Raw genomic sequence first — 15,152 nt, forward strand, 5'->3', positions numbered from 1 at the left:
GATTCTTGTAAAAGGCTAGGTAGGAATCTAGGCCACAATTCAGCAAGTGCTCAAACGTGCCTTACCTTACATGTGTGAGCAATCCCATTGACTTCAGTGGGGACAATTCAGCTACCTGCTTACATACCTTGCTGGCTCAGGGCCCTAGGGAAGAAGGTTTAAAGAAGGCATATTTAAAAAGAGATTTTTCAGGCTCAAATGTCCAAGGAAAAAACCCAGGTTGCCAACTGTGACTTCGAAATAACTGAAGAACTCCCCCCCCCCATAGAATCTATGCCAGGTTTCACACGAGACCCAATGGCTATTAGAACAGAACCTCAGGAATTTTGGGGAGTTCTGCAGGGACTCCCAGCCAGTGCTGATGTGTTCAGTAACACTGAGAGGTTTTTCCTTGATGGTGATGCTCCCATGAGAAGTCCTTAGTCTAATTTGAGTGCTCTCTCCTCAGCCAGAAGTTTGTATCATGCAGAAGTAATCGTACCAGCTGGTCAGTTCAAGCAGAGATTGCAGTCAGGAAGGGAATGGCCATCTTTAAGGAGACCAGGCTTGGGGCGTCTCAGACAGAAAAAGGCCTGCTTGTAATAACTCTGGCCAACCTGCTGTTCCTTCTTTCCTTCCTCCTTACCTTGGTGCTCTGCCTTCCTTCTATCTATGAGCGAACATGATGTGTCTAGTTCTAGTAGACCCTTTCCAGCTTGTGTCTTGAAAGGGCTGTTGATTTCCTTAACGGACCTCCCGTGCACCTGGTTCGAAAGGCTCAGCATGCTGGTGATTCTCCTCAACTGTGTGACGCTGGGCATGTTCCACCCCTGTGAAGACATGGCCTGTGATTCCCCGCGCTGCAGGATTCTCCAGGTATGGGCATGTATTCACCTTACTGATCTTACTCCAATGGAGGGGCATGGCAGTGGCTCACAAAGCCCCCCTGGTTGTTAGTGCTCACAAGTACCCACGGGACTCCAAAAGGAGACTCCCTGTTTCCACCTACAAAGCCAGACACAGAGAAAACTAGCATGATCACAACTATGTCAGTATCTGCTCCCAGCCATATGCCTTGGGGAGGTTGAATTCTTGCCTTCATTGGGGGTTTCAGCCACCAGTGGCCAGCCATTGATTTAACTGCACCAAGGCACACTCAGTGGTGACAGGCAGAGCACCTATAAGCCAGCGCAACGTAGCCCAGCTTGAAACCAATTGGGTTTTGTTTTTGAACAGTCAGTTTTGCAGTGCAGACACAGCCTTAAATGCTCTCTAATCCCCCCACCCCTTCAAAAAAAGTTGGTTCCTTCCCAGTAGACTAGGGTGGAGGCACGTGGGGCAGGGAACGCACTGCTGCTCTATGAGCTGTGTCTGCTTGGTGACATGAATCCTCAGTGCTGTTAATCAGGGCCTGATCCAAACCCCACTCAGATCAATGAAGAGACTCATTGACTCCAATGGCCTTTGGATCAGGCCTTTCATACCTTTCACCAGCACTAACTTTAGCATGATTTTTAAAGTACCAGTTGCTGGAGAACATGTATTGAACTATGTCTGGGTTATCGTCCTCTACAGCTAAAATAGCATCTCTCCCTGGGTCTACAGTGCACTGGCTCTTCCGTCACCCGTCAGGGGATTGACATCTGACATAACAATGTAACCGTGTGCTGTGTTCTCTCACCATCGGATACACTCCCTTCTCTTGCCACTCTGCTGTGGGCAGCTGTTTTTCTTCTGACCTCCTGCTGCTGCTTTGTTTTCTAGAGCTTTGATGACTTCATCTTTGCCTTCTTTGCTGTGGAGATGATAGTCAAGATGATTGCACTAGGGATTTTCGGGAAGAAGTGCTACCTGGGAGATACGTGGAATCGCCTGGATTTTTTCATTGTCATAGCCGGGTAAGTCAGGAGAACTCCAGGGCGTGGGAGGTGTGTGGTTCTAGGTATAGCCCTCGATGATGGTTGGCAGCACTGTTTTACTAGCACAGCTCCGAAGAAGAGGAAAGCGCCAGTCCCCACTGGGTAGTGAGAGGACCCTACTAACTCTAACCATGTTCCTGCATGATTGTAGTGATCAACTTCTCTTCCCAGCGGGGCAAGCGCCCTAGCCTGGCGGTAGAAGAGGAGACCACTGGGACATTTATTTTCTGCAGTGGATAGGACAGGATGCTACGTTTTCTGCCTGTATTTCCAAGTGCCTGCTATCCCCCTATACCGCATCCTCCTGCTCAGAAGGATTGCAGCCTTCCCTGGCAGCACTGCGTTTACAGACAACAGCAACAAAAAGAGAGAGTGGGGGGGAATGTTACAAAAACTGTTTTCCTTTGTTCTCCGCCAGCCCGTGTGCTTTCCATACTGTAAGATTTCTCGCTCGGCAGCTCCAGGCAGTCTCAGCTGGCACTCGGCTAAACTATTTTTCTGGCTCCAGAAATATTGGTCGTTTGTGTCATGCAGATTGCCCAAATGGATGAGGTTTCAGCAGCTCGTTTCAAGCGAGGAGCTGGTTCCAAGCGAAATATTTCAGTGAAATGTGCGTGATTGCCCTTTGTTGTTGTTGTTGAGGGAAAGCGACCAAGTTTTGCCTTTCATGAGTGTTTGCTTTTCACAGGCACCTGGTTTAAATTAAAAGCTCTTCTAGCACCCGAGAATCTCCTGGCTGTGGCTGGAAATCCACAAGAAAAATTCCTGGCCCACAGCCAAAGAGTTGAGTTGCCTTGACACATTAAGGGCTAGGAGGCCCTTGCTTCACCTCCCTACTCGTGCGGAGAGCCCAAGGACCTCTGGGAATCGGGCTATTTTTTCCTTGTGTATATAACTGGAATTTCCTGGAATGGATTGGTGGATCCTAGAAATAAACCACAACTGCGTCATTTCCCAGGTTGGGCAGTCAGCAGCAAGCTTGTGGGCTACTGGGAGGTGGTTGCGTGTTTGTTCAGTTGGCTTACGGCGTATGGTGCATCTCTGCATGCTCAGCCTGCCGACAGCACAAGCCTGCACATGTGAGGGCAGGAAGCTGGCAACAGCAAGGGGACGCTCAATGGAAATGAGAAGGTGGCAAACCCAAAGCTGACAAAAGGAAATGCTTTTTTTGTGTAATTCGACTGTGGAACTCACTGCCACATGATGCAGTGGAAGCCAAAAACTTTGCGGGATTCCAGCAGGGATTGGATACTGTTATGAGAACAAAGAATATCCAGTGTTACTATACTTAATGCAAGCAAACATTTTGGAAGAGACATTAACCCTCATGCATCAGGGTTTTATCTAGTCTCTACTAGAGGTCAGGTGATTTCTTGCACTTTCCTCTGAAGCACCCAATGCTGGCCACTGTCGCTGGCCACAGAGACAGGATTCTAGACCAGACTGGCCATGGTACTGATCCATTCTGGCAATTTCTATGTTAAGAAAAGAAAAAAAGCGAGTGTGTGGCTGGATTTTAACTCATTCCCCCACTTGAGTTGGGTTTACAGTCTAGGTAGGCCCTTATGAGTATGGATTCTCAGCACAAAGCTGCCCTAATACCATGTTAGCCACCAGCAAAGGAGCTGGAGCCCTGCTCTATTATAAAGGGGAGGGGGCTGCTGGCAGAAAGTTCCCTGTAAAGTTTGCTTTCCTCTGGAACAGTCTCCCCCCAAACCCAGCATCTGAAATGCCCACATTTGTTGCCCATCCAGGCAGACTGCCAGGCCTCTGTCTGAGCAGCCATTGGCAGAGGGCCGAGGCAGCTGCAAGAGGGATTTCTGGCTGGTGGGAAGGCACAGGGAGAGTTTTAGTCACCTAGCTAATGGCAGAATGACGTGTGGGAGGTGCCCCGGGCAGCTTTATGCTTTGTAACCCTGATGTTACTGTATTTTCAAATGTATGTAGGGGTGCCCGGAGCTTTGGAGGGGGCCTGCTTCGGTGGGGAGCGTCTTGTAGGCTGGATTGGAAAGAACTAGCTGGCTGGCTGCATGTTTGTCTCAGAAGAGATGGTGCAAGGAGTTCAGCGGTACATGCGCCACCCTGGAGAGTCCACTGGCGTTGGTGTAACCACGAGTGCAAAGCTCGAGAGCTAGGGGAGGCCCTGGGGACCCTGAGGAAGGAGTATAGTGTGGAGCGTAATCTTACTTACAGATTTCCTGAGCCGGTTTGTTTTGATTCATTTCAAGGAAAAGCATGGTCTTTGTCAAAATCACTAGCCAGATTGTGCCCTTGTTTACACCTCCCTAATGGTCCTACGGGTGTAAAGGGGGGGACACAATCTGGCGCTTTATAGGAAAGCCCCACTTGTCCCCTCCTGCCTATTTACTTTTTTGTAAGATACTGTTACTTAGGAAAATCATAGGAGAAAAGTGTGGTGGGTGTTTGCCTACAAACTGTGCGCCCATCTAGTCTGCGCTAAAGCATCTTCTTCTTCATGTTACCATGTCCTGTTTTTAGCATAGGCCCTACAAGATTTGGGCTTGAAGTCAATGGGAGTCTTGCCATTAACTTGAATGGACTTTGGATCAGGCTCGTTGGCGACTTTTGTTGTGTTTTTTTTGTTTGGGGTGGGTTTTTTGTTTTTGTTTTTTGTTGTTGTTGTGTTGTTCTTTTTACTGGGGTTGTTTGTTTGGGGTGTTGTTGTAGTTGGGGGAATAGGGGGTTAGGGAGAGTAGGGTGTAATTGCAAATAAAACTGGAGATGCAGAATTTTGAAGACCCTCCCTACCAGACGATAATTGTAATGGTTAAATTCTGAGAATACACCGTCTCCTTTAAGGGTCTGGCTGAATTGAACCAACAGAGCAGGGAATTCAGGATGATGAGGCAGCCTTCATGTGCCACTCTGAGATCCTTGCAATATCCCTAAGAGGAGAAGACTGTGTGACCCTCCGGGCTGCACAAGCCAGGCTGGAATAGCCAGATGGTACTGATGTGTCACGGATGAAATGGCTGCCATTTAACTCTCTTCTTCCTAGTCTTAATTTGACCTCAGGCTTTACGTTTGTAATGACATTCTGTATTCCTACTTTTAGTGATAGAAGAATACTTTTTAAAAGGGAAATAAAGTGGCCAACCAAAGAAACATCCTGGCCTGGGAATGCAATGTAATGAGCACAGGTCCGTTAAGGTTCTGCCATTGCCCGAGGGTGGAATCTGTTCAGTAAAAATGTTTTGGGCACAGTGCAGTGGAGTGGATAATGCACTGGACTAGGAGTCCGGAGTCCTGGATTCCATTCCAAGGTAGTCCTTGGCTACTACCTTGCTGGGTGACTATGGCCAAGGCACTACACCTTTCTCTGTCTCTTTGGACTGTAAGCTCTTTGGGGCTTGGAACTGCCTCTTAGGTGTTTATAAAGGGTCACCTTGTGTTAGGCACTTATCTCATATAATCCTAATAATAGTGAGGTAGTAGTTCCAATTTTTTAAACTGAGTACACAAATCACCTGCCAACTCTTGCGTTTGGGCCCTCCGATTGCATTGGGATGCCCAAATACCCCTTTCCCTTGAGTGCAGCCATAAGAAAACCCTATTTCTTTCTCCTTCTCCTAGGCACACAAATAGGTGCCCCAAACACTCCCGCTTTGTATAGTTCCCAGAACGTTATCTCACTCACACACATCTGTTCCAGAGGATCTGCAGCCTCACAGTTTGACCTCCTGCCAGGTCAGCTTTGCCTCTTGCTGAATGATTTCTGTTTTTTGTATGTTCATGAACTGTTCCCATCTGGGCCCTGTCAAAACCACTTGGGCTGACAAAGGATCAAACTAACTTTAAATACAAAGCAGAATATCTTCTTCCCAAGGAGGTTGGGCTTCTTCTCTGTTTATTACTCGCAGTCATTCCCCTCCACTTCTTTAGCACTTATTCTTTTCTACGGGATGGTGTCCTACCACTCTTAAAAGTGTTTTCCTCTCCTCAATTCAGTATCACTCCCTACAACCGTCCCTCACTTGTACCCTATAGAACACCTTGGGGGGTGTGGACAGCTGAAAGCAGTAGAGAGGTATGAGATTAGCACATGGCAGATGACAATGCAGGGGCTAGTACAACATTTTCTTAGGGCAGGTCTTCACTACGGGGGGGGTCGATTTAAGATACGCAAATTCAGCTACGCGAATAGCGTAGCTGAATTCGACGTATCGGAGCTGACTTACCCCGCTGTGAGGACGGCGGCAAAATCGACCTCCGCGGCTCCCAGTCGACGGCGCTTACTCCCACCTCCGCTGGTGGAGTAAGAGCGTCGATTCGGGGATTGATTGTTGCGTTCCGACGAGACGCGATAATTCGATCCCCGAGAGATCAATTTCTACCCGCCGATTCAGGTAGTGTAGTGTAGACCTAGCCTTAGGTATATAATTGGGCCCATAATTGGTTGAGGACTATATTATTAAATAAAATGCCTAAATTCAAAATGTCTCCCCTGAGTCAATATCTCAACTATACGGGGTCAGATTCCTGAACATAGCCAGGGATGGTTGTCTTTCCCACATGGGACAAATTAGTGAAATGAACACCCAGGCTGCAGCATTAACTGCAGAATATGGAAGCAATGAAAGACCTTCACTTTAAGCTTAGGCCTGGTCTACACTACGACTTTAATTCGGATTTAGCTGCTTTAATTCGAATTAACGCTTGACCCGTCCACACAACGAAGCCATTTAATTCGAATTAAAGAGCCCTTTAATTCGATTTCTGTACTCCTCGACGAGAGGAGTAGTGTCAAAATCGGTATTGTTAATCCGAATTAAGGTTAGTGTGGCCGCAATTCGATGTTATTGGCAATTAGATGTTATTGGCTACCCATAATGCAACGCTCTGGAAATCGATGCTACTACGGTAGCTTGGACGCACACCACCGAATTAATGGTGCCTAGTGTGGCCGAATACATTCGAATTTATAAAATCGGTTTCCTAAATTCGAATTATATAAATTCGGATTAATCCTGTAGTGTAGACATACCCTTAGTTATCTTGCTGCTTTTGGCTTCCCTTGTGGCTGCTGACAGAGCAGCTGCTTTTGATGAACTCTGAACCTGAACCTCTGCCAAGCACTGCCATGCATGACATGTGGAGGATTTCAGGATAGCGATGTCCTTAAAGCACATCATATGGTGCTTACAACCAGGAAGTGTTTATAAGAACTGGCATTAGACCTGACCTGCAAAATTCCAGTCTAGGCCTTTGAAAACCGAACCATGGTCCCCTAGCTGGCTGCTGTAGCATGTTCATTGCCCGCTCTAGTGGATAGGGCACATTAGAGGTTAAAGGCCCACACTCTCCTAGTGCAAATGCTGGACTTTGTTTCCTCCAGCATTTTGGTTGGCAGGTGGCTAGGTGACAGGTGGAACCCGTGAAATCCCCGTGAAGCGTAGTCCGGTTGATGAAGATTCGGTTTCTTGGAAGCATTCTTTCTGGGTTTGCTGATCTTCCTTCAGGAGCTGAGGAAAGGGGGGGGTAAAAGACAATGGCTGAAAATGGTGTACGTGGCCTTTTCCCTAAGAAGGAGCAAGTTATGAGAGAAATAGCTGAGGGTGAGAACTGGAGATGGGGGAGAGCTGAGCTGAGGTGTAGGTTTTTGTGCTGCTATGATGATCCAGACCAAATTCTATAAATAATGTGATAGAGAAAAGAAATTTGACAGTGGATTTTGGTTGAAAGACTTTGCCCTCTCCCGCCCCCAACCTGTTTGCTGATGACCGTGTGCACGTAATCCTAGGCAAGTAACAACTTCCATCCCCTACAAATCTTTGTTGCAGAAATAGCTTCTTCACCAAGACCCACATTCTGAGGGCATGTCTACTCTTACCTCTGGAGTGATTGATCCAGCAGGGGTTGATTTATCCGGTCTAGTGAAGACACAATAAATCGACCGCCGAGCGCTCTCCCGTCGACTCCAGTACTCCACCGGAGCAAGAAGTGTAGGCGGAGTCAACGGGGGAGCGTCAGCAGTCGACCTACCGCAGTGAAGAGTGAGCTACAGGCAATTTAACTGCTTTGTAGGCCAGTTTTCTCATCCTGTCCCTCCCCATGCGCACGCACACACCTTATTGTCCTCGTGCCCGATTTTTTGGTGTTCATGGTTTTGAACGAACTCTCTTCTCTCAAATCAGAATCTTTGTTGCAATCCCGTGTCACAAGAAATCCTCTCTGCCTCGCCACCTGCCCCCTTCCTCTCAGTCCACTTTTTTCTTAATCCCTTGGGGGAAGCAGATCTAGTTTAACTTTCAGGCTTTATGATCTGAAAGGAAAACAGGAGCTAACACCCTGAGGAGACCCAGCAGGCTTGTTCCTGACACGTCAGCGGCAACTGTTCTCAAAGGTAGCCATGTGCCAGCCGGGTATCTCCCCATTCCCTTCAATCAAAACCCTCGCACCCTTTCCCAAAGTGCCTGGCAAGAGTGAATGTAGTGATGGGGGCTGGGGTTGGGGCTGGATGGTAGCTTTGGAACCTTAATTACAATGCTGGTAGCAACAGGGCAGGCTTCTGTAACCCACAGGTGAGCTGTATTACAAGTCCCACTCTGTGCCAATGCATGGAGGATATGACCTGTTATAGCCCCCAGTTACAGAGCCCCTGGACTCTTCAGTTCAAACTATAGCAGCTTGAGCTTTTAGCTCTGGAGGTCCCTGATTCAGTTGCCAAGATGGCAGCTGTCACACTTCCACCATCCTGCCCTCCAATGATACTCAATCCTCATCCATAGGTATCTACTCCAATGCTGAGAGGGCAATTCAGTCTCCAGGCTCTGCCTCTCTGCTGAGATGGCCAGCTGTGAGGGAGAAGGGATGCCAAAACAGTAACTGTTTGTGGCTTTCCCCTTGCTCCTTTCCCCCCTTTTTCAGGGCACAAAGGGGGGAGAAGAGGGGGAGAAAACAAAGAGGGAGAGAAAAATGGCGGCGGAAACGAGAACCAAAGAAATTTCATGTTTTGGGCTCTCTTGTCAAAATTGCAGAAAAATGACAGTTTTCAGTGAACATTTTCATTTTAAGAGGGGGAAGGGAGGGCCATTTATTTAAGAAATAGTTTTGAGTGACAAAGTCTGACCAGATCCATTCATTACCAACTCCAACAGCCCACACACAATGGGCTCTCTGGATCAAATTCTTCCTGACGTAAGCTAGCCCAAGTTCACTGATTTACAGCAGAGTGTTGCCTGGCTGTGACAATTATGTCTGGACCGGTGTCTCTCATTTAAATCTCTACAACTTCACCACCACCTGCCATGTTAAGTGAGACATACAGTCACATCCATGCACACTTATTTTCACTGCTTCCAGACTGTTCAGAAGACCCCGCTCTCTCACAAAATGTATAGCTTTTAGACTGTGGTAGCTAGCACTGCTCAAGGGAGCCCCTTCAAAAAGAGTCCAGTACAAAGCACTAGCACAATGGAAGTTCACACGCCAACCAGCTGACTATCAGCTGTGCCACATTCTGCAGCCATCAAACATCCCTTGCTCTTATGGGCATGTTCCTGACATGCTTAAAATCAGATTCAGAAGATCTCCAATCAATGTCTTTTTCATCTCTGCCATCTTCTGCCTCCCCTCCAAATACCAGCCTGCCCACTGCAGAGATAGCATCGTGATGGGGGAATGGAAGCAGAGCTGTAAATCTTACTGCCTGCTTTTTGCTCTTATCTCACCAGCAATGCATTTGTGCACTGCAGGAAACGTTGTGCCCCGTGTGGTTTGGAGCAGGAGGTGGAAGGTTTGCTGGGGGAAAGCAGCAAATTGTACCTGAGGACATGTGGTACATTTGTCGGCCAGCATCTATAGCTCAGAAAAGCCTCTACCTTGGGATAGGGCAGGCTCGGTTACAGGCTTCACACTCATCTGTGTGTTTCTTGTGCAGTCAAACATCTCTTGGAAACAAAGTCAAACTGGATGATCAGAAGAAGTCCAGGAAACTTGCCCAAATGAGGCAGCTTTTACTGTCAGTTTCACAGGGTTTTGCTTGATTCTAGTGTTGCCATTCCAAAGAAGTCTCTTTCTTGTTCTGTTTACTCAGGAATTTGCTGTCACCTCCTAGGCATTCAGAATATCACTGAACCAAGCTGTCAGCCAGGTTACCTCTGAAAATCCTAGCGTATGGCTGGTCTCTGTGCTGCTGGCTGGTTTCGCACCCATTGTCTCCGGGCTCCCTATGACATTGGTCACTTCTGTGGCATGCCATTAAGTACTCGTTATCTATATTAAACTGTCCGGAGCAATCCCATGAGCTCTTGAAGAATAAATGATTTATTTGTGACAATGTAATGCAATTAGCGCTAATTGTACAGTGTAACGTCTGCAACACATCTCTGTAATTACAGGAAAGCTCCCTGGCAATGAGATCTGATAATGGGGCACTGCTCAGCCTTTTGAACCATGGCTTCAGCTGTAGGTTACGGGGAGAAAAAGAGAAGTTTTGATGAATCACGTAATTATGTTCCATTATTCGAAAAGGGAGGATTCTGGGAGATGAGCGCTCGAAGGTTAACGGGAGTTGCAGGGCAGACCTTGTTTGCCATCTAAAGATGATTTGCTGTGACTTCTACCTCTAAGAGTGCATGATCCTCATGCATCGAGGTTGAATATTTACACCCAAAACCCCGCGGAATGGTTTACAGTTCAGTGCTGTCTGAGAAGAGCTGGTGAATCAGAGCTGTGGGAGGAAGATGCAATCTGACTTGCTGGCTCTTAGTCGACGCTGGCTGACTTTGTGTCTTCTAAGCAGCAGCTTTCCTCCTACCCTCCTTTCTCCTTGGCCATCCCATACTCTACACACCTCACTCCGATGGCTCTTCTTGGATTCAGGGTCTCTTGCGGAGGAGATGGAGCTGTTCTCCAGACCGATCCCCAATTATAAATTAAACATGAGAGTCACAAACTGATAAGTCCCAGCGTGATTCTGAGGGCTGGTTCCTCAGCTGGGGTCAGTCACCATAGCACCATTGACATCAATGTTGTGCAGCAGCTGGGCTGGAGGGGAGAGGGACGCTCAATGAGGGAAAGTGGCCATTGGAAGCTCCCTCCCCTCACTCCCAATGAAATTTCAGCAGCAGTTTGTGCCCTTCCAGCCATGTCTGCTGCTTGCTTTCCATTATGAACCCCACTGACAGCTGAGCTGCTGCTGGGGTGCCTCCCTCTCTCCCCGTAATATGTTGAGTGAATTTTGTGCTGAAGCCAGGCGCTGGATTAACAACCCTGGAAACTGAAGCCTTCTGCAGTGGACAGGGCTCCAGCACTGTCGTCTTTCCTGACCCACCCCTCAAATGGGCCAAGAGGATCACGTTGAGTGAGGGAGAGGATAGTTGAGTTTAAGGCCTATTCAGCCCTTGGTCTCCCTGCTGCGACTTCCATCTGGGGCAGTGGCTTCTGTGCTAGGAGCCCAAGTCCAGGCGGAAGTGCACCAAACTGATTGTGTCCATTCCTAGCAGCCTTCCCCCCGGTAATGGGTCTCAGGCACTTTGAGCCTGCGTTTGAGCTAGTGTCCTAGAAGCAAAGGGCTCCTTTTCCTAGTCCCCTGCTGTTTCAAGGGACAGCCAATGGGATGATCCCAGAGGAAGGTGCTACTCACTCAGAATAATGATGGCAGAACCAGATCCTGACAGAGGCTGAATTGATACCCCTGGATCAGACCCAGATTTTGAAACCCTGGAGGATTCTGAACTTTGCAGTTTGAGCCAGTCTCTAAACTGAATTCCTTTAAGGGTTAAAGAGCACCGGAGATCATAGGATCCCAAAGCTGTTTCAACCCGCACGCTCTCTTTCAGTGTCAGCTTTGTCACTGGTAGTCGGAAAGCCTTTGAAACAGCAGCAGTTCAGGCTAAAGTCATTCTCCGCTTAGAGAAACCTGCTGTTCAAAAGAAACCTCTGGGCGGTTTCCCTTGCAGCCGCATTTGGATTCAAACCCTCCGGTGAACCGAATACAAAAAGTCATAGCGTTTGTTTTCCCCCCACTTTCGCTCAGCTCTTCGGCATCAGCCCAAGTTGCTGCCGCTTCGACAGCGTCATTCATCTGGTGCCCCAGCTGAGACACGTGCTGCTATTGAATGTCATGGATCCGGCAGACAGCCGAGGTCCTGAGATCTTTGCACCTCTGGTGCTATTATTTCCTATTCAGTTTAGCGTGATTAAAACAAATGTCTATTTCAATAAATAAATAACACCCAAGATTGGAGCGCACCTGGTGAAGCTTAAAGAGCCATTTTCTGAGTGATAGTAGCCCACAGCAAAGCCTTCAAGGAGCGGGAGCAAATTTCATTCTATTTTTCCAAGCTATGACTGTCTAAATCAGTGGTAGGCAACCTATGGCACGTGTGCCAAAGGCGGCACGTGCGCTCTTTTTCAGTGGCACTCACACTGCCCGGGTCCTGGCCACCGGTCCGGGGGGCTCTGCATTTTAATTTAATTTTAAATGAAGCTTCTTAAACATTTTAAAAACCTTATTTACTTTACATACCACAATAGTTTAGTTATATATTATAGACTTCTAGAAAGAGACCTTCTAAAAACGTTTAAATGTATTATTGACACGCGAAACCTTAAATTAGAGTGAATAAATGAAGACTCGGCACACCACTTCTGAAAGGTTGCCGACCCCTGGTCTAAATAATCTTCCCATCTTTTCCATCCCTCATTGATTAATATTACCCACTCATTGCCACAGTTTGTAGAGAGAGGGAGCCAAGGCACCCAGCTTTGGATGCCCTTTATTGTTTGATAAAGCTGGGCATATCTATTACGAACAGTGAAATGCAGCTGTATAGCTTCATGGGCATAACTGAGAGGCCCCAGAGTCTTGTGATTGAAGCAAGGGTCTAGGACTCAGGGCCCTGGCTTCAGTTCCCAGTTCTGCTGCAGACTTCCTGTGTGATCTTGGGCAGATCATCCAGTCTCTGTGTGCCTTAGTTCTTGATCTGTAAAAGTCCTTCCCTATTACCCCCTATCTCCCAGCAGGATTGTGAGTGGTTGCAAGGTGCTCAGGTATTACGGTGATGGGGGATTATGAGTACCTAGACAGACAGAAGGCAGAGATGGGACCTAACCAAGTCCCCCTGATCTGAGACACCAGCAGAGTTTGGGGGAGTTCCTGTCTCTGTAATGGGGTGAATCAAACCAAGGGGGCCTCCAGCTCTCTCCTGACAGTCTCCCCAGTAACCATGTCCCAATCCCCTTAAGGTTTTATAGGTTAAAACCAACACTTTGAACGCGGCACAGAAACTAAGTGCAGAGCACTGGTGTAATGTGCCGTCTGTAGAACGTGCAACTTGATAAGCTGCATCGCCCACCTCGCTACCTTCAGTTTCCATGTAGTCTCAATGTGCTATGTGGAATCATGGATCTTCTTAAACAGCAGGCATTTAGTAAAGGAAAATGCTACAACTAGAGGCACAAATAGGCTTCCACACAGCTCAAGCTCCAGCTCTTGTCGCCCTTCTTAACCAGAGGTCACATCCTGTCTGGAACTCTACACAGCCTACAGACCTCTAGTGGTTAGATGGCATACTGCAGGTAAACATATCATTACACATGTGGCCTCACGTACAGCATTTTGCTGTAAGTGTATCTCGAGGTGACAAGGGCATGTGTAATGAGGGCAAAACTTGCACCTCCCGGAAAGGCCTTGTTGAGTACAGATGGCTTGACCAGCGCTGCTACCTGGACCATACTGCAGCTGCATTCCATAAACTCAGCAGTGACAATAATCCTCCTAACAGAGGGGTCCAAAACTCTCCACTGTCACCCCAAGCCCCCAACTTGTTTGCTTGAACCCACAATCCCTGTCTTCAGAGACACGGCCTTGGAGCCATGGAGCTGCCATGGTGCAGACATAGTCCTTTCATCTGCAGAACTTAGTGCCAGGGGCATCTGCAGCAGCATTCTGTGACTTTGGTAGCTACGTTATCAATAATTTGGGCATCTGGCCCTCCTCCATATTCACTTCTTTTCATCTGTCTCCTGGAGCAATAATGCATATGCACAAGTTATTCTCCAGTCAGCAGAAATCCAACTGCTCTGATGTGCCTTTACACACAATTTTAATATTTTAAAACTGTGTGCCTGACTTGTTTGGTCTCTTCCTAGTTCTGTATTTGCTCTTTTGAAGTCATTTTCCTAGGTTTCTTCTTGCAAGCAGCAGAGATGGAGGGGTTAGGAAGGTAGGGCGAGAAATGAAAGCCTAAGAAGAATGATGAGAAATGCTTATGTCGTACATTTATTGGCATGTCTGTCCATTGTGTAAAGACTTGCTGGGTGGGAATAGACCACTTGGCCTAACAAATAGCAATTCTAAATGATCTGGAGAAATGGTCTGAAGTAAATAGGATGAAATTCAATAAGAACAAATGCAAAGTACTCCACTTAGGAAGGAACAATCAGTTGCACACATACAAAATGGGAAATGACTGCCTAGGAAGGAGTACAGCGGAAAGGGATCTGGGGTCATAGTGGATCACAAGCTAAATATAAGTCAACAGTGTAACACTGTTGCAAAAAAGAGCAAACATCATTCTGAGAGGTATTAGCAGGAGTGTTGTTGTAAGCAAGACACGAGAAGTAATTCTTCCGCTCTACTCCATGCTGATTAGGTCTCAACTGGAGTATTGTCTCCAGTTCTGGGTGCCACATTTCAAGAAAGATGTGGACAAATTGGAGAAAGTCCAGAGAAGAGCAACAAAAATGAACAAAGGTCTAGAAAACATGGCCTATGAAGGAAGATTGAAAAAACTGGGTTTGTTTAATCTGGAGAAGAGAGGACTGAGAAGGGACATGATAACAGTTTTCAAGCACATAAAAGGTTGTTACAAGTAGGGAGAAAAATTGTTCTCATTAACCTCTGAGGATAGGATAAGAAACAATGGGCTTAAATTGCAGCAAGGGTGGTTTAGATTGGACATTAGGAAACAATTCCTAACTGCCAGGGTGGTTAAATACTGGAATAAATTGCCTAGGGAGGTTGTGGAATCTCCATCATTGGAGATTTTAAACAACAGGTTAGATTGTCAGGGATGGTCTAGATAATACTTAGTCCTGCCAGGAGTGCAGGGGACTGGACCAGATGACCTCTCGAGGTCCCATTCAGTCCTATGATTCTATGAAACCCCCTTCCAGAGTCGATGTCTCCTCATTCAAATCTCTTCGAAACATTCTGCTTACGGACAGTTCTGCTACATGACCATGTGCGTTTTTGCATTTGTCGTTACTCCTATTTTTTTTTACAAT

At 47.2% G+C, this 15,152-nt stretch overlaps 1 protein-coding gene across 1 annotated transcript in view; it reads left to right on the forward strand.

Annotated features, from left to right (window-relative positions):
* The window catches only part of CACNA1G (calcium voltage-gated channel subunit alpha1 G), a 277,783-nt gene that overhangs the window by 121,563 nt on the left and 141,068 nt on the right, over positions 1–15,152 (forward strand). Inside the window, exons 2-3 of the mRNA XM_065415327.1 lie at positions 744–855; positions 1,744–1,877. Coding sequence (XP_065271399.1) covers positions 763–855; positions 1,744–1,877 — 227 coding nt within the window. The 5' untranslated portion in view covers positions 744–762. The remainder of the gene's footprint in view (positions 1–743; positions 856–1,743; positions 1,878–15,152) is intronic.

This window comes from Emys orbicularis, chromosome 13 (genome assembly GCF_028017835.1).
Source record: "Emys orbicularis isolate rEmyOrb1 chromosome 13, rEmyOrb1.hap1, whole genome shotgun sequence".
NCBI classification, from domain to species: Eukaryota; Metazoa; Chordata; order Testudines; family Emydidae; genus Emys; species Emys orbicularis.